At 56.0% G+C, this 16,274-nt stretch overlaps 7 protein-coding genes across 7 annotated transcripts; 3 read left to right on the forward strand and 4 right to left on the reverse strand.

The window, feature by feature from the left end:
• Positions 1-804: 804 nt before the first annotated feature.
• Positions 805-1,448, forward strand: BDY17DRAFT_319638 (uncharacterized protein; the record flags this gene model as incomplete). Its single annotated transcript, XM_033736303.1, has 4 exons — positions 805-1,027; positions 1,082-1,149; positions 1,211-1,253; positions 1,333-1,448. The coding sequence occupies 4 exons, from the start codon at positions 805-807 to the stop codon at positions 1,446-1,448; spliced, it is 450 nt and encodes a 149-aa protein (XP_033593639.1).
• A 461-nt stretch (positions 1,449-1,909) lies between these two features.
• Positions 1,910-2,756, forward strand: BDY17DRAFT_306513 (uncharacterized protein; the record flags this gene model as incomplete). The annotated part of the gene is made up of 2 exons (XM_033735035.1): positions 1,910-2,170; positions 2,229-2,756. The coding sequence occupies 2 exons, from the start codon at positions 1,910-1,912 to the stop codon at positions 2,754-2,756; spliced, it is 789 nt and encodes a 262-aa protein (XP_033593640.1).
• A 132-nt stretch (positions 2,757-2,888) lies between these two features.
• On the reverse strand, positions 2,889-3,566 carry BDY17DRAFT_319640 (uncharacterized protein; the record flags this gene model as incomplete). The annotated part of the gene is made up of 2 exons (XM_033736304.1): positions 2,889-2,921; positions 2,982-3,566. 2 exons carry the CDS (start codon positions 3,564-3,566, stop codon positions 2,889-2,891), a joined length of 618 nt encoding a protein of 205 aa, XP_033593641.1.
• A 1,154-nt stretch (positions 3,567-4,720) lies between these two features.
• BDY17DRAFT_244991 (UDP-glucose:Glyco protein glucosyltransferase-domain-containing protein) lies at positions 4,721-9,430 on the reverse strand (the record flags this gene model as incomplete). Its single annotated transcript, XM_033730588.1, has 4 exons — positions 4,721-5,785; positions 5,927-7,040; positions 7,164-9,239; positions 9,291-9,430. 4 exons carry the CDS (start codon positions 9,428-9,430, stop codon positions 4,721-4,723), a joined length of 4,395 nt encoding a protein of 1,464 aa, XP_033593642.1.
• Positions 9,431-9,782: 352 nt separating this feature from the next.
• BDY17DRAFT_288294 (helicase C-terminal domain-containing protein) lies at positions 9,783-12,375 on the reverse strand. Its single transcript, XM_033732167.1, has one exon. The coding sequence runs from the start codon at positions 12,303-12,305 to the stop codon at positions 9,819-9,821; it is 2,487 nt and encodes an 828-aa protein (XP_033593643.1). The 5' UTR covers positions 12,306-12,375; the 3' UTR covers positions 9,783-9,818.
• On the reverse strand, positions 12,376-13,420 carry BDY17DRAFT_288295 (endoplasmic reticulum-based factor for assembly of V-ATPase-domain-containing protein). The gene is made up of 2 exons (XM_033732168.1): positions 13,076-13,420; positions 12,376-13,025 (listed from the first exon to the last, which is right to left on the reverse strand). Exons 1-2 carry the CDS (start codon positions 13,367-13,369, stop codon positions 12,507-12,509), a joined length of 813 nt encoding a protein of 270 aa, XP_033593644.1. The 5' UTR covers positions 13,370-13,420; the 3' UTR covers positions 12,376-12,506.
• A 138-nt stretch (positions 13,421-13,558) lies between these two features.
• On the forward strand, positions 13,559-15,367 carry BDY17DRAFT_288296 (putative hexaprenyl pyrophosphate synthetase Coq1). Its single transcript, XM_033732169.1, has 2 exons — positions 13,559-14,921; positions 14,986-15,367. The coding sequence occupies exons 1-2, from the start codon at positions 13,731-13,733 to the stop codon at positions 15,145-15,147; spliced, it is 1,353 nt and encodes a 450-aa protein (XP_033593645.1). The 5' UTR covers positions 13,559-13,730; the 3' UTR covers positions 15,148-15,367.
• Positions 15,368-16,274: the final 907 nt, after the last annotated feature.

Genomic DNA, 16,274 nt, shown 5'->3' on the forward strand with positions numbered 1-16,274 from the left:
CGTTGGCGTTTTGTCTTGGAAAGGAAACGGGCAATGTTGGACCGGGATTGGGAATGGAGAGGGATTGCGATCCTTCTTCGTTCTCCTTTTGGATTTTCTTTGTGATACCCTGGGATGGTATGTACGATACGAGTAGATGGATGGGGTGAAGGGGAGGTTGCTTGGGTGGCTGCACATCCTTTGTTCGAGCATGTACGATTAGATTAGAGCGAGACAGTGTAAGAGGTAACGTTGCGACTTGCAGTCCGTGGAGTGTTTCTGGAAATGATGTTTGGTGATCGAGTACAAAGGCAGAAAGGAAGAACAGCTAATGGCGTGGGTGAATGGGCGTCTCAGGCGGTGTACGATTGGAAGAGATCTGGCCCATGAAATGTTCGTCTGGTTTCATTGCAATACACTCCTTTCGTTGCTTGAATAGAATCGCCCGAAGGCGATCACTGATTGATGATGGAGGTGGGGCAGAGGCTCTCGGGAGTTGTCGTTATCGCGCGAGCCGCATCCATCCACCCCTCCAGCCTTGACTCATCATCATCCAAACACAGCGCACGCCGCCCACCCGTTCCCGTCTTCTGTGCTACAACGCGTCTCCTTCAACAATCTCAACGCCTCTTTCTCATATAGCAAACGCCCACCACCCGCGCAAACCCGCATCTATCCACCAGCATCGCGTCTCGCCGCGCCTTGCCGTGCACAGCTCTACACGCTCGAGTCACTAACTCGCCCTCGAGGCCAGCATTCAACAGCACCTCCCAATCCCATCCCAACAACCAACTTACCCCTTCCACGCATATCCCACCACCAACCATGTCCTCCTCCGCCGTCCCCATCCCGCAACGCAAGCGCAACGCCGTCGCAGCCGCATCCTACAGCTCGTCCGCCTCGAGCTCGTGGTCTGTTGGCCTCGGCACGCCGCACTCCTCTTCTTCGAAAGGGAAAGAGCCAATGTCCACATCTCCGCCTTCGTCGTCCTCGCCGTCGTGGTCGTCGATGGTGGAGCCGATATCGCCGCGTCGGCCGTCTTTGTTGGGTATGTGTGATCCATAGTCGGGAGAAGAGGGCAGTGCTAACTTGGGTGGTGTAGGGAGCTCGTTGGCCAAGTCGGAGCATACGGTCATCAATCTTGCACATTCTGATGGGCCGCCGCGACTGGTGAGACTGTGCTCCTTGAAGACTACGTTGCGAAGATGGGGCGAAGCTGATGATGTGCTAGGTGACGTGCGTCAAGTCGTCGCAAGGCTTCGATTGGAATCCAGGTACTTTCCCCTATCAACGCTGCATGCACTACTGGAGTGGAAGACATGCTACAGACAGGACGAATGCTGACTACCGCAGAACTCTTCCTGCCCTCCTACGCCTACCAAACCACGCTGGACCTCGCAACGAAGCAGGATCCCGTGGAGGACATTGTGCTTACCGATGAGGAGGCTGCTGCTATACTTCCGCAATAGCCGACATGACAGCACGATGAGGGGATTTGATAGCGTTTGGCCCGCATGGTGCTGGGGAGCTTCATGTAGATTGGCGCAACTACGACTGAACGACAACGATAAGGGTAGGGGTTTGGGAATCGCCGGGTTTGGCGTTCGCGGGAATTTCTGGGGATGGGAATAGATGGGAACTGGCGTGCCTGGACTGCTTTCTGTCACCATCTAATTCCATGAGACTCCGAGTCTTGCATTACGTCTTCCGTCGCGGCTCGTCATATCATCCCTCACCGTATGTCATCTGAGCCTCATATGACCATCGCTGATCTCAGAAGCTTGGGCCACCATCCCCGCATGACGCCCGCCCGCGACCTCGCGCGCGGCGCGTTCCGTCCAGCCTTATGTAATCCCACCCTAACAACGCCTGTTTGCTGTGTTTATCACGAACGCGTTTCCACCGCATCATACCTCATCCAAATCCCACAATGGCAGCAACAGCAAACATCTTCGAATCCAACGACGCCCTCCGCGCGCGCAGCGGCGCATCAGGAGGCGGCGAAGAAGAAAGCGGCACCGAGCGCGCACACCGCAAAGTCGAACTGCAATCGCCCGCCGACCTGGCGTATCTCCTTGCAAACGTGCAGCGTGCGGCGCGCCAGAAGATCGACACGCATTTCCCGCCTGAGGCCGCGCCGGAGGGAGGGGAGGATGCGATGAGGAGGCGGGTGGAGGAGTTGGTTGATGAGGTGCGCTTCTTTTTGCTTCTTCTTTGATGGTGTGGGCGTGGCTGATTGGGTGGGGTAGTATATTCGGAATACTTTCGACTCGGCGAAGCATAGCATGTCCATCAATGGGATGGATTCGAGAGAGTTGGATGCTGAGCTGGCCAAGGCGCAGGATGGGGAGGGTATGTGTTTCCCGTTGCAATGGATAAGGGAGCGATTGTTGATGGAGAGGAATACAGAAATCGAACCCTTCGACAGCAAACTCGCGCAACGAATGCAAGCCCTGTCATCCCAGATCGAACGACATACTCTCGACCTCGCCAATCTGAGACGCACAGCGCCGGCCGAGTCTTCGAGGAGGTTTCAAGAGTCTTTTACACAACATTCGCAGCTGGACGATGCGCGACTACAACGGGATGAGACGAATCGACTGGCGGCTGCAAAGGATACAGAGATGAAGATTGGCGAGACAGAGAGGATGGAAGAGGTCCAAAGCACGTGGCAGAGTGGTGCGCAAAGTCTGTTGGCTCTCAAGACGGGCCTTGGCGGCACGGTGGAGAAGATGGAGCGCGCGCAGAGAGTTGTCGATGTCCTTGAGGGGCGGTGAGATGTAAGTGCTGATTAAAGACCTGTTGATTCTTGCATTGCTGCTTTTCTATGTTTTAAGGTATCGAACTGATTATACCGACAGTAACGCCCACCCGATCGCTAATAACACATCGATTCACAACAATGGCCTTCACTCATACTGCCAAGCCTGAGGAGATGTGACCTGTTACTGAGGGTTAGCAAATGCTTTGTCTCCCAACGAGTGCTCCCTGGAAATTCTTACATTTGAGGTCACCGCCGCAAAGGGACCAACGCATCCGGGGCTGAATTGAACACTCTTCAAGTTGGCAAAGATCTGGTACTGGCCCTCAACCTGCGTGGTGGAGCATGCAACCAGACCGCGCCTCCACTTGAGCAAGCCGGCACCATTGCCAATGTCGGGGTTGAAGGTCCAGCCGTTGGTGATGGCGCCGTTGGGGACGTTGGGGTCGCCGCCGGGCGTGTACGCGAGCGCGCCGGTGGACTGGTCGATGTAGACCTGCTGGCCGTTGGGCACGGAGACACCCATGTACAGCGTGCCGGGGGATGGGTTCACGGAGAGGAAGGCGGTGCCGCTGCCGCCGGGGCATTTACCCGCCTTTTTGGCGCTGTCCGGGCAGAACTTCTCCGTCTTCTTGCCGATCCAGATCTTGCCGTCGGCGGCGTGCAGGTTTTGCAGGTGGATGGGCGTGCCGGAGTCGGAAGCGACGGCGCGGAAGTAGGTCTGCCCGCCGACGGAGGGCTTGGAGGCGGCTTCCTGAGGTTCTGCGACGGGGGCGGCGGAGGCCAGGCCGATTACGGCGGCGGCGATGATTGCGGTAACCTTCATGGTGGTGGTTGTTGTTGGTGGATGGAGTTTGTTTGTTTAGATGAAGCAAGTGTTGATTGAGGAAAGAACAAGAGACTTGTAGCTCGGTGATTGATTGAATGCAGTGGATGGATGCAAGAGCAAAAGAGTCGAGTCGGTCGTTCCTGCCTGCTCTTATATATGTCGATTACAACGCCACCTCGCGCCTGGCCAGCTTCACCTGCCTCTCCGCCGAGCCCCAAAATCGCTACACCACCCTTCCTAAGCGTGTCACGCCTGCAGAAACTTCAATAGTCTCGCCGTGTAGCGTACCGCTCACGCCAGCTCCGTGCTACAGTACATGCTCGGAGTGGAAGGCCCCAAAAAAGGCATCATTCCACCTCACACCACCGTCTACTTACCTACAAGCGGCATCCCGAGCCTTGCAGCGGACGAAAGTAGCTGCAGGGCACAAGCCCGAAAGGCTAAACACGGACAACTCTAAAGCGGCGCAGGTTACAGTAAACGGTTAGGTCTTAGGCACCTGACTGAGCAACGCCGCGGGACCCAAGAATAGCGAGCGATCGGGCCGACGCTGGTAGCGTATCACACGCCCGCCAGCCTCCCTCGCCCGCGGACATCGTCACGCCGCGAGCCATGGGCTGTCCGCTTCCACCACCTCTTGGCTGCCCGCTACCGCCGAACACGCCAATAGAACTGCGGGGCGGTCGTCTACGACTGCCTAACGTTCCCTTGTATTACCTACCTGGCGAGCATGTGGCCTGATCTTCCTGTTGCATTGCGTGCGACAGGCAGACCACATGGCCGCCCGCTTTGAGTGCTTTGGCACGTTGCCAGCTCTATTGCCCAGAGATGCGGCGTTGCCTCGCTACCAATGCGTGGCCTACTTGCTGTTGGATATCGATATTTCAGACTTGCCTACCTCGACTGGCCATTGTTGCGGGTAGCAACTCGGATACGGGCTCGGCCAACCTTGGCGCCGGCCACCTCCCATATAGGTGTTGTACGAGAGGCCGCGGGGACGAAGAACAAGGCCGCGGCGACGAACACGAGGTCCTGCATTGGCGTGCGAATTGCTTAGTGCACCGCCCTAAATCAGAATATGCCTTGCGGCCGTTACAAATTCGGCGATCTCGACCTGCGGCCGTATTATCGGAAGGTCAAATCCAGCGTGCTCACAACTCATCGCGCACGTGCTGCTGCTGCTGCCTCTCACGGCGCTCCCTCTCCGCATCCTCCCGCTGTAACCGTTCCTGAATGCTCTCCTGCTCATCCTCCCCAGCCACCCGCCCTTCCGGCCCATCGCCCTTAGCAATCCGCCGGCCCTCCGCACTCCTCTCCTTCCACTTCCGGGCCACCCCCGCAATCTCATCATCATACACCGTCCACTCTGGCACCTGTCTCCGCGCGCGCTCCAGCTTCGGCTCCTTGGTCAGCGGGTTATTGCACAGATCAATCGTCTTGGCATCGCGAAGCGATTCGTCGGAGCACCACGTTTCGCACCACAGCCACTCCTGCGGCAACGAGTGGATGGGCAGCACCATCTGCATGTGATTCGGCAGGTCCTGGTCGAGGTTGCTCAGGCTGCCCGGGTCCGCGGAAAGCATCTGGTACTGCTGGCGCAGCCGATCGCCCGCCGCGATTGCCCGGAAGCGCTGCAGATCCACCACGTACAGCGCGGAGATGTGGTAGGGTAGGCCGCGCAGGTAGTTCTTCCAATACCCCTGCTTCCAGAAGCGGAAGCCCTCCATTTCCACGCGCGAGTCGCACATGGGCGTGAAGCCGTACGGCGCGCCCTCCAGGTCGTGCTGCACCAGCTCGTACATGTCCGTGCGCACAATCTGGTCGGCGTCGACGAAGATGACCTTGTCGAGGTCGAGGGGGAAGAGGACGTCGAGGAAGAGGATCTTGTAGCCCCAGATCTCGCGTTGCTTTTCCTTTTGCCCCCGCAGCCAGTGCGGCCATTTGTACGTGACCATTTCGTATTGGAAGCCGTATTCTTCCGCCATGACGGGGAGGAAGTCTTTGAACGACGGCGAGAGGAATTGCTCGATGAACCAGAACTTGACGCTGTGCTCCGTGTGCTTCATCACGGACACCATCATGATGTTCAGCATGCGCTCGTAGAGATGCCCCGACGCGACAGAGAAGATGTTGATGTCTGCCTGGGCAGGACTGGCGACAGCCTTGCCCGAATCGCCGAGCAGACTCGAGCCATACTTGACGGCTTTCGAAAGGAGCTTATTGCCAGGCGCGCCAGAAAGTCCAGCCTGAGCGAGCAACCTATCGCCCTTCTCCGCCAGACTCTCCAACGACGACTTGGACGCTTCAAGCACGTCTTCATCCTCCATGCCTGCCTTTCGAGACAGTCGTGGGAACACGGTCGCCCCGCGGAAGCTCATGAGCGCAATTTCCGTGCCATCGTCGCCCAGCTGGGAGCTGTAGCCTTTCGTCCCAGCACTGTCAATGTGGAAGATTTCTTCGCTGCGACCCTTTTGAAGCGCGAGGTTGTATACACCGGGATTCGCTTTGAATTGGAAGTAGCCCAGATTCGCCATGATGATGGTATCGGCGAAGTGTCGGTCGGCCTCCGTTTCCAGCACCAGCTGGGCTCCTCGAGGCGGTGGGCCGGCGGTGACGTCTCGCGAATGGCCTTCGATGAGGATATGTTCGAGCTCGTAGACAGTGTCGACATCACTCGACGACTTCAGCGCACTGAGCTTGATGTTGTCCGGGTCGTGCACGCTCTCCTCTGGAGCAACAAGCCAAGAAGCCGGCAGGTCCATACCTGTTGTAAGCAAGGCGTCCGCAGGAAGACCCGCAAAAGTCGCTCCTTGCTCACGCAGCGATCCGTCCTCATTGAAAGAAGGCGAAGATTGTATGACATGGCGATAGAAGCGCTTGATCGGCAGCTCCTCAAGCCGATCCCTCGGATTCAAAAACAAACAAGTGTAAACGCCATCGAGCTGCGACAAAGCCTTGATAATCGGAATCCACCTCTGCGCAAGCTCCGACGCCGGATCAACCGAAGCGTAGATCTGAATGGTCGCAGTGTCAACATCGCCGACTTTAATGGCGGTGTGCTCCGACTGCCACTTCTTGAAAATGCTCATGCGGATGCTGGGCGCGGCCTCGAAGAAGCCCTCGGGCACGTCCGACACCTGCGACAACGCGATGAGGCTGGAGATTTTGGCGAATGCGAAGGGGGTCGTCGCTTTGTCCTCCAATCCCACTCCTTGAATGGCCAGCGAGGCGGGCAGCAAGCGCTTCTTCCGTTCGTACGTGTACAGGCCCACTAGTGCATCTTGGCCCAGGGTCGTGCCGCGCGCGATTGGACCAACCATGCGGCCGTTGAGCGTGATGGCTGTCTGATCGGCCTGTAGGCCAACGGCAGCAGTGATACGCCGGAAGGGTTTCTCCACGTTGCCAGAAGCCAACTTCTTCTCGCCGACCAAGTCTGCGACAACGGACTCGAACATCTGGGCGTAAACTTCGCTACGCTGCTCGAGAGTGGAATGTTCTTTGTCCACGCTGAGCAGATCAAAGCGATGCAGCGTGTTCTCCAAGAACAACTGTCCGGCCTGCTTATCGGTGAGAGCAGTGAAACGAGCATTTGACTCCGCATTGTCGGAGTTCTGAATGAAGGCCAGCTCAACATTATCGTGTTGTCGCTGGAAGAGCAGAGCCTCCATCAGCTGATTCAAGCCATTCGTCGTCCCAACATCGGCAATGACGGTCATATGAACAAGCTCCCGCTCAATCGTGTCCGGCTGAGCAGGGATACTAGGCACGTCGACAAACTCGGGCAGTTCGCCGAGACTGAGATGTCTCAGATCCTTGTCGTCCTCTGGGATGATCAGTGGCATGCGCCTCGACTGTGCTTCGTACAAGAACAGGTCGGGTATGTAGCTGTCGTCGGTGACCTGTCCCTCAAACACGGCTTGCTGAACGATGCCGACATCAGTGTTCAGCTTCTCGCTCATCCCTTGAAGCCAATCGTCCGTCTTCGGAATGATGACTCCATTAACGAGAATTGGTGCCGCACTGCCATCACTGGATGCGAATCTCTCGAGATACGCTTGGGTGGATTGCACTCTGCTCTCCATTCTATCGCTCGAAAGCACCTGCTTCAGGGACAGCTGCTCCGTATGGTTCCCTCGCAGATTGCGTCCTTGGATGGCACTGATATAATGCGGCTCGCTAGGTCCACGAAGCTTGCTCTTAGCCTCCATAGCATACACTTGTAAGTAATGGAGACTGGCAGCTAGCCCATACGCTTCGACCAAGTGATAGACGATCTTGGCCTGTTGCAGCGCAGCAGTTGTGCTCACAACAGGCACCACGCCAAATCGAATGGGCAAGCCTCGCTTCACAAAGCCTTGCAAGCTTTCAGCCACCAGGCGCACGTCGGCCACCGTGGAAAAGTCGACGGGAATGACGACGTTGTGGATGTCTTTTCGCACCGATGGCATTTGTCCTCGGAAGGAGCGCTGGAGCAGATCCTGCACGCTGTCGGAGAAGTCGGCGTATCGTGTATCTTTCTCGATGTTGTTGAGCCAGATAACCACGCCGCCGCCCTCGTGGTCATCTCTCCAGTCGTATCGCGTTGCTTCCTGCTCCACTTGCGCGGTTGTGATGGCTTCGTGAGATAGAAGATCGATGGCGCTCGCGCCCGTCAAACCCAGCTCGCGAACACTGTTGATCATCTTCCTCTCCTTGCGCAGGTGCTCGAGCAGGGCAAAAGCATCCACATCTCGACCAACGATCTGAACTCCATTGATCCAAAGGGCGTTGAATCCCGGTGGAAGAACGACTTCGCGATTCTCCCTATGCTCTTTGTCAAAGTCGGCAGAAACGTTCATGGCCGCTATGGTGCTCGAGTGCTTGGGGAAGTCCTGCAACAGCTTTTCCAGCGTATCCAAAGGAGTCTCGCTTGCCATTACGAAACTGGCTGCTTTTGTGTCCAATCTCAAGAGCTCCAGGTAGGATAGAGGTCGCAAATCGGCGATTTCTTCTTCTACAAGTTTGCCCTCTGCGGGTGCATCGCCTCCTACGGCCGGGGTCTGCTCTGTTTCCCGATCGTCGATGACGATGTAATCGGTTCGTTTGAGAGCTAGCTCGACTCCGTAGCCGCTGACAGTAAGAGGCTTCACCACCTGGTTTGTCGACGGCTTGTAGCGAATCCGGTAGGAAGTCTTACCCTCTTTGGCGGTCTTGCTGATGGTCTTGTGAAATTGCCGGAATGACGCAGAGTTGATGTCGCCGTAGAGTACAGAAGCCTGCTCGCTTTCGGGATTACCCAGCACTCGATCGAAAGGCAAAGTGTTCAGCCTGCTCCCAGGCTTGCTCCAGGAAGTCGATGCGTCAAACTCAGGTGAGCAGTGTCGTTCGCCAGTAAATGGCGTATACACCCAACTCTCGCAGCCATCTTCTTCCACTCCTCCCAGCGACGGGTGCACAGAGGTGTTGTAATACTGGTGATGCGCCTCTATCCTCGGCGCGACCGAATGGATAGACAGTGCGAAGTCGAAAGACGACACGTCTTCCGCTTTACTGAGGTGGCCATCCTCTTGCAACAAGCCTCGAAACTTGGTGTACAGCTCTTGATCCGTCGATGTACCGTCGAAGTACCCATCGGCAATGCGGTCGAGGAGGGGGAAGTATGAGGTTGCGTTCTCTTCTGCTGCCGTTTCTCTGATTGGATTTAGCAGAGGAACGCATGGTTGACGGCGGTGATGTACTCACAATAGCTCAAGCAGGAACGGCGGAGCCCCGAACGAGGTTCGTAGTGCTACGTTCACCGACGGTATGGCTCTCGCGCCAAGGACGAGGCCGAGAACGAGACCAGCTCGGAGGATGGCCCCCGTGTTTGGTGGTCTTATCATCTTTGAGAATATGCCACGATTTCCGAACAGAGCATCTTCAACAAGTCGCTATCAGGCCGGAAAATCGCTATAGTTGTCGTGTCGATCGAAGGAGGGAGAGGAAAGCCCAAGTCCCAAGAAAAGATACGTGTCGAAGACAGGCTGTTTCCTCGGCGTCTGTTTTAGTGTGGGTTTGGCGTCGGCGAGGGAATTGAGGCCAATGTATATCAGATCCAATAATGGCACAGACGTCCGAGTGGAAGTGGAATGGAATCTGCAACATCCACCTATGCCATCACATGTTGTCTCGTGGACCAGGGGCATCGGGAGTGTCGCCGCAACGATCTAACCCAATGAGGAAGGTTCATGATCACGTGATCATACTGGAGTTCAGCGAGTATCTCTGCTATCAAGACTCTCTACTCTCGAAGAAAACCTTCACATCCATCACAATTCCGTCCGAACTCGACGCTGCTGTCGCAGGTACACTCGCCTTGATCCACGCAGGCAGTTTCCCCTTGATCCTCTCTTGAGAATACCGACTGTCCATCAGCACAATACTCGCCCAGTCGTCTTTGTGTCGGATGACTCTCCCGATAGCCTGGTTGACGCTCCTCATGCACACATTCTCCGCGTGCTCGCGACTCGCTTTGCCCTTTGCTTGTCCTCGCACTGCAGCGCGCTCGTCAATATATCGCAGCTTTGCCTTCCACTCTGGCGTTTCGAGGTTGGGAAAGGGCAGGCCGACCACGACGACGCAGCGGCCTAGGTCGTCGGAGAAGTTGATGCCTTCGGACAGCTTGCCACCGAGTACAGAGAGTAGAGTGGCTCCATGAAGCCCCGTTTGAATGGCTTCGCTGTACGATTTGAAGATGTCTTCGGCTGCACCGTTGCGGCCGTCGCAGTAAACTGGTTTGATGGCGTGGAGCTTTTCAAATACGCCTGTCGTTTTCCAACGAGTAGTGGTCTCGTCCAGAAAGCCGTAGCTGGGGAAGAAGACGACCAAACCTCCTCTCACCACGCGAGCAAGGTCTTCAAGAACCCGCCCGACCCTTTGAGCACTTGCAGCAACGTCTCGATTTTTGAAGCTGAATTCCAGCGGACCCTGGCTATCAGCTGTAATGGATCGCACGAGTAGTTGACTTGTCGGAATCAGATGACCACAAGACAGCGTATCGATGGAATGGACGTAAGGGAAGAGTTGTTGTCTGTACTCGTCCATCGGCGACATGGTGCCGCCTGCAAGGATGACTGCGCGCGCTTCCTCGACAATGTCTCGAAAGTGCTCGGATGGGTCCAACAACAGGTATCGTAGCACCACGTCGTCATTCTGTTTGGCCCAAAAGTGCTGGCCTTCTTTGGACGGGTTCATCAGGGTGTGGAGAAAAGTTTGGATTTGTGTAAGCGTCGGTATGTCCGGAAGAGCAGTCTCCTTTGGAGCCTGCCCGGTCATCTGAGCAGAGTTCTTCATGTATGCTGCGTAGCCTTCCACTTTCCTTGCCAATTTGCTGTCGTTGATATAGCGAACAAGCTTCGCCAAGTTGATTTGATCAACGCCTTTGCCGGATAGCAAGTCATTTGGCTGGACACCACCACCAACCTCGTTCTTTGTCCGAGCTTGTGTTGTGAATAATAGCAATGAGTCGATCACTCTGACGACTTGAGTGACATACACCCGATTGCTACCTTTCAGCCGGTTCCGGAACTTCTGAAGATACACCATCAAGCCTTCGCGAGCACGATGCAATTGTTGGTCGGAGATCTGAGCAGAGTAAGTGCTCTCCACCGCGTTGATGAGGTTGTGGGCCTCGTCAATGATCACCACGTGGCCCTTCAACGAGATCCCAAGCGCTTCTCGAGCGGATTTTTGTAAGAGTAGGGGATAGGGAAGGGTGACAATCTCTGCCGGATTGATGGCCGGTCTCGAAGCGTAGTATGGGCATATCTGAAGCTTTTTGCCGATCGATGCCAGGTCTTCTATATCGCCAATTTTCGCGAGTGCGTGATCGCGAAAATCGAAGACTTGGTTTTGGTTCTCTTTGTTGGGTAGGAATGCACATTTTTGGTCAGGGCGGGTAGAAGACTGCTGTAGCTCCACGCATCGCTCGTTGATCGCCGTTTGGCTCCCTAGCGCCGACACTCTCGAGTTGATGCACAAATTCTTGCGCGATCCGAGCGTGAGATGTTTGAGAGCCTCTCGTTCCTCCTTGGAGTCATCTTTGGGAGGCAGACCAGGCGGCAAGCTGATTCGTTTTAGCTCGCCAACGATTTGGGAGAGTTGCGAATGTGTTCTTGAGCAGAAGTAGATCTTGAGCTCGTCAAAATCTTCATCGAGAGCGCCGCTTTGAGCATTGGCTTGGAGCATTCCCAACTTCTCCATCAACTTGGTGGTTTCCGTCGAGTATTCGCTTTTCCCTCCTGCATTCGAGTGCAGTTCATCCCCGCTATCGTAGTCGTCCAGAACAAAGTCATTCTCATCAGATTGTGTTCCATGCGGGGAGTCGGTGTCCGGTTTACGCCGCTTGAATGGAGGTTCGCCATTACTCTGTCGCTCTCGAAGTCTCCGTTCTCGACTACGCACCGCGTCCAAACGAGCCTCGAAGTCAGCCTTCATCTGCCGCGCCTCCTGCCGTCTGGCTTCCCGCGCATGCTCAACTACCCATTCTGGCTCGTCTTCGTCAGGCTGGATGGCAGCGACGGCTTCATCGAAAGCCTTCCGCTTATGCTCTCGAAGCCAGGTCAGAGATCCGCATATCAGGCTCAACGACTTCCCGGTCCCGGTTGGCGATTCAAAGATGCCGACTTTGCCTGATTCGATGCTGTTGTAGACCGCCTCCATGAATTGTTGTTGGATGTCATACGGAGTGAAAGGGTGGTGGAAGTTCTTCTTCGCCATCTTTGCGTCGGTAACATGCTATATGTTGCTGTCCAGTTGGCCATGTTGAACGGTTGTAAGATGTTTGCGGTTGTGAAGAGACGAAGAGTAGACGTCGCGAGCTGCTGAAAGCTTCACGAACTCTAAGCGCGAAACCCCCGCGCTAACCACGTGACTGGGTATCGCAGTGTACAAGAAGCTATGGCTCCTTTCCAACGAGTATCATCGATGCTTGCCCTTTCTATACCTGATATTCTCCTTCGTAGGAGCCTGAGCACCACTCGCAGCAGATCCATCAAACACCCAAGTCTCCACCACCTCCTTCGTCTCCACCACCTTCCGCTCCGCCACTTTTGCCTCCTTGATTCGTCGAATATAACCCATATATATCGCAACTTCAGCAAGAGCCACAAGCCCACTTCCACCCATAGACAGCCCAAGGCGCTGCGGCGCGTCCCATCTACGCGCGACGACCCAAATCGCCACGCTGCAGGCAACGATGGAAACGAGGATGTTGATGATGAGCGTCACTTGCCGCTTCACGTCTGCGTACGTTACGTCGTCTGCTTCGTGTTCGCCCACGCCTTGGCCGATAGATGTTGCCGGGTTGAAGGCGTAGGCTGTTGCTGAAGATCTTTGATTGAAGAAGTCTTTTGCCGGGGTTGGATTGGTCATGCGCTCGTATTGGCGCTCTTCTTCTGCTGCTCGTAGACGGCGCATGAGTGCTTTGTATTCTGGTGTCTGTTTTGATTTAGTTATGTCTCTAGGAGGAGTCTGATGGCTGAACGTACGGGTTCTGGTTTAGGAGGGAGTGGTGCTTGGTATACTCTCGCACCTTTCAGCAGCGAGTCCAGTCGCCAGGACTTGAGTATTGACTCTTCGCCGTCCCGTCGACATTTCTGAGTGAGACGGGTGGATACTTCGAGCAAGTCCTCATGCTCGATAGGAGTTCCTAGATCGGCATGGCGCAATGCTTCGAGCCTTGCTGCAGCTCCATCGTCCTGAGCTGCCGTGCCATCCTTTGGCAGCGCGCAGTACTCGTCGATTGCCGCCTTTGCGGCAGCAGTCAGAGTAAGCAACACCATCAACAGGCAGTCGGATTGACGAATCGCATGGACGGATCAAATAAGTTGTGCTGGGTGGATGAAGTGCTGCGGCCTGCGAACGACCGGTAGGAACACGGAAGCCGCTTAGCAACGGGCCGGGCCGCTCCCTGCACGGCTGGCATCATTGACTTCATTGACTTCAACGATTTTCTTCGCCTCACCTTGACACTGTACAACACACTCGTTCAGCAATCTGCAGCTCGCCCATGGTGCGCGGCGCCTCACTTCAACACCGAAAACGACCACCGACACCATCTCCTAATCCACTAATCTCCTAATCACTTTTCTGACCTTTCCCGCAACTTTTGCTGGCCGTAAAGGCCATCGGCACGCGACATATATGCCTCCCACGGCAGCGCAAGGCCCTGCGCTGCTGAACCGAGCGACGCCCTTCCTCCGTCCTCGATTTCGCTGTCCCGAGTGTTTGCGACCTCTTCCCATCAGACCTCTCCACACCTCCTCGCCGAATCTTCACAATGCCTCGCCGAGGAGACAGCAATCCGCCGCAGTCGCCGCAGCAGTGTGGAAAGCGAAGCAAATCTTCTCCAATGGACCGCCTCCACCTGGGCCCATGGGCATCGACCCGCTCCGAAGCGTGGCGAAGGAGATGAAGTTCATGACGGGAAACATACGGCAGTTGCTGGGCTCAGGGCATCCAATGCTCGACACCGTCGCCAAATATTACACCCAGTCCGAAGGCAAATACATACGGCCCATGCTGGTGCTGTTAATGTCGCAGGCTACAGCATTGCTTCCCAAGATGCCGCGAAGGTGGTCTCAGGAGAATGTGAGCGCCGACGAATCAATCACGCCTTCTTCTATTCTCGCCGATGAGAACCCCTCCTCTCCCTTGACTTCCGACTCCGCCAACTACGCCGACTACAGCGATCCTTTGATCTTGCCTTCACAACGGAGGTTGGCAGAGATTACGGAGTTGATTCACACTGCTTCCCTATTACATGACGATGTGATCGATACATCGTTCAGTCGAAGAGGCAACGCATCAGCCAACATCGCATTTGGAAACAAAATGGCCGTGCTAGCAGGTGACTTCCTGCTCGGAAGGGCGTCAGCAGCACTGGCGAGACTGCGCGATCCCGAGGTCACGGAGCTCCTGGCGACCGTCATCGCCAACCTGGTGGAGGGGGAGTTCATGCAGCTCAAAAACACGTCCCGCGACGAACGACATCCCGTCTGGCACGAAGACACCGTCACCTACTACCTCCAAAAGACGTACTTGAAGTCGGCCAGCTTGATCAGCAAGTCGTGTCGTGCGGCTGCCTTGCTCGGCGACCACCCGCGGGAAGTGGTAGAGGCCGCTTATCAGTATGGAAAGAATCTTGGCATCGCCTTTCAATTGGTGGACGACATGCTAGATTACACAATATCAGGTTCAGAGCTGGGTAAACCTGCAGGAGCCGACTTGGAGCTGGGCCTCGCTACTGCGCCTCTGCTATTTGCGTGGAGGAGCAATCCCGAGCTAGGGGCTCTGGTGGGCCGGAAATTCTCGCAAGAGGGCGATGTGCAACTAGTGAGTGTGGATTGACTGCGCTTTCTTGCTCGAATGAGTACGAGCTAACCATTGCTCTTCTCAGGCACGAACTCTCGTCATTCAAAGCGATGGCATCGAACAGACGCGGGCACTGGCTCAGGACTATGTCGACAAAGCCATTAGAGCGATTGCGGGCTTTCCGGAGAGCGATGCCAAAGTGGGCTTGATTGATATGTGCTCGAAGGTGATGAAGAGGAGGAATTAAGGATCCCACCTGACGCTGAGCCCCCCGTGTAAGCTGCGAAAGCGATGGGAGCAGCTTGATTCGTGCCGTCGAGGTCAACGAGTGACTTGCCATGCATAGCATGGAATAGTTGCTACCTGGAAGAGCAAACTGGGCCGTGTAACTCCATACCATATCAATAGATCGCTCAGCAACGTTGAAGCAACTCGCTGCTGGACTCTGTAGTAGTATCACGGGTTGAACGAATGCCTCCTCCAATTTGAACCACGTGCAATCGCGTAATGGATGAAGCTTGGACCAACTCCACTTCACGTCCAAGGCTGAGGGGCCGGCCATTGACACAAACTGTACCCACCTCTCGCAACCCTCAAGCAACACCTCTTCCCCACCAACCCCTCAACATCCGCCCTCGCTCCTCTCTCAACCTCACCCCAGCAATGTAAACAATGTACGCAACCCCCTCCCTCAGCCCCCCAACCCATCTAACCCACCCCACCAGGATCGACCCCTCCACGCGCCTCCGCCGCGCAATCCACCTCAACGACCCCCTCCTCGTGCACCGCCTAATCCGCACGCACCCCAACCTCCTCCGCAACCCAGACTTCACCGACAAAAGCAACACAAGCCTGCACCTCGCCGCTGCGCACGGGTACACCGAAATCGCAGTCCACCTGATTGCCGCGGGCCACGATGCGGTCGAAACCTCGCGGAACACGGACCACGATACGCCGCTTATGCTTGCTGCGAGGGGCGGGCATGTGGAGGTTGGGAAGTTGCTGGTGAGGCATTTCCCGCGGTGTGTGGGGATGCGGAATCGAGGGGGACTGGATGCGTTGGCGATCGCGGCGCAGCAGCCTGAAGCTACGAATCTGCTGCCGGTGCTGCTTGATGAAGGTGGGGGTGCGGAGTGGGCGGCGGAAGTGGACGGTCGAGATTTAGATGGGAATACAGCTTTGCACCACGCGAGCGCGTCGGGGAGTTTGAAAGCGCTGCGCATCCTGCTCACCGCGGGCGCGGATCCGTTGGCGAGGAATAGCACCGACTGGACGCCGCTGGCGTACAGCCAGACCGTAGCGGCGGAGGTGTACTTCAAGAACCTCGTGGCGGAGTTTGAGAAGCGGAAAGTCGAGGGGTTGAGAGTGGAGGAG

The sequence above is a fragment of the Neohortaea acidophila genome (assembly GCF_010093505.1).
Source record: "Neohortaea acidophila strain CBS 113389 unplaced genomic scaffold BDY17scaffold_1, whole genome shotgun sequence".
Lineage (NCBI taxonomy): Eukaryota > Fungi > Ascomycota > Dothideomycetes > Mycosphaerellales > Teratosphaeriaceae > Neohortaea > Neohortaea acidophila.

Bases quoted from the DNA above. Each gene is read 5' to 3' on its own strand.
- BDY17DRAFT_288294 (XM_033732167.1), bottom strand. From the start codon at position 12,305: ATGGCGAAGAAGAACTTCCACCACCCTTTCACTCCGTATGACATCCAA.
- BDY17DRAFT_288295 (XM_033732168.1), bottom strand. From the start codon at position 13,369: ATGGTGTTGCTTACTCTGACTGCTGCCGCAAAGGCGGCAATCGACGAG. The intron at 13,026-13,075 runs GTACGTTCAGCC...AAATCAAAACAG, and splicing joins TCCCTCCTAAACCAGAACCC to ACACCAGAATACAAAGCACT.
- BDY17DRAFT_288296 (XM_033732169.1), top strand. From the start codon at position 13,731: ATGCCTCCCACGGCAGCGCAAGGCCCTGCGCTGCTGAACCGAGCGACG. The intron at 14,922-14,985 runs GTGAGTGTGGAT...TGCTCTTCTCAG, and splicing joins AAGAGGGCGATGTGCAACTA to GCACGAACTCTCGTCATTCA.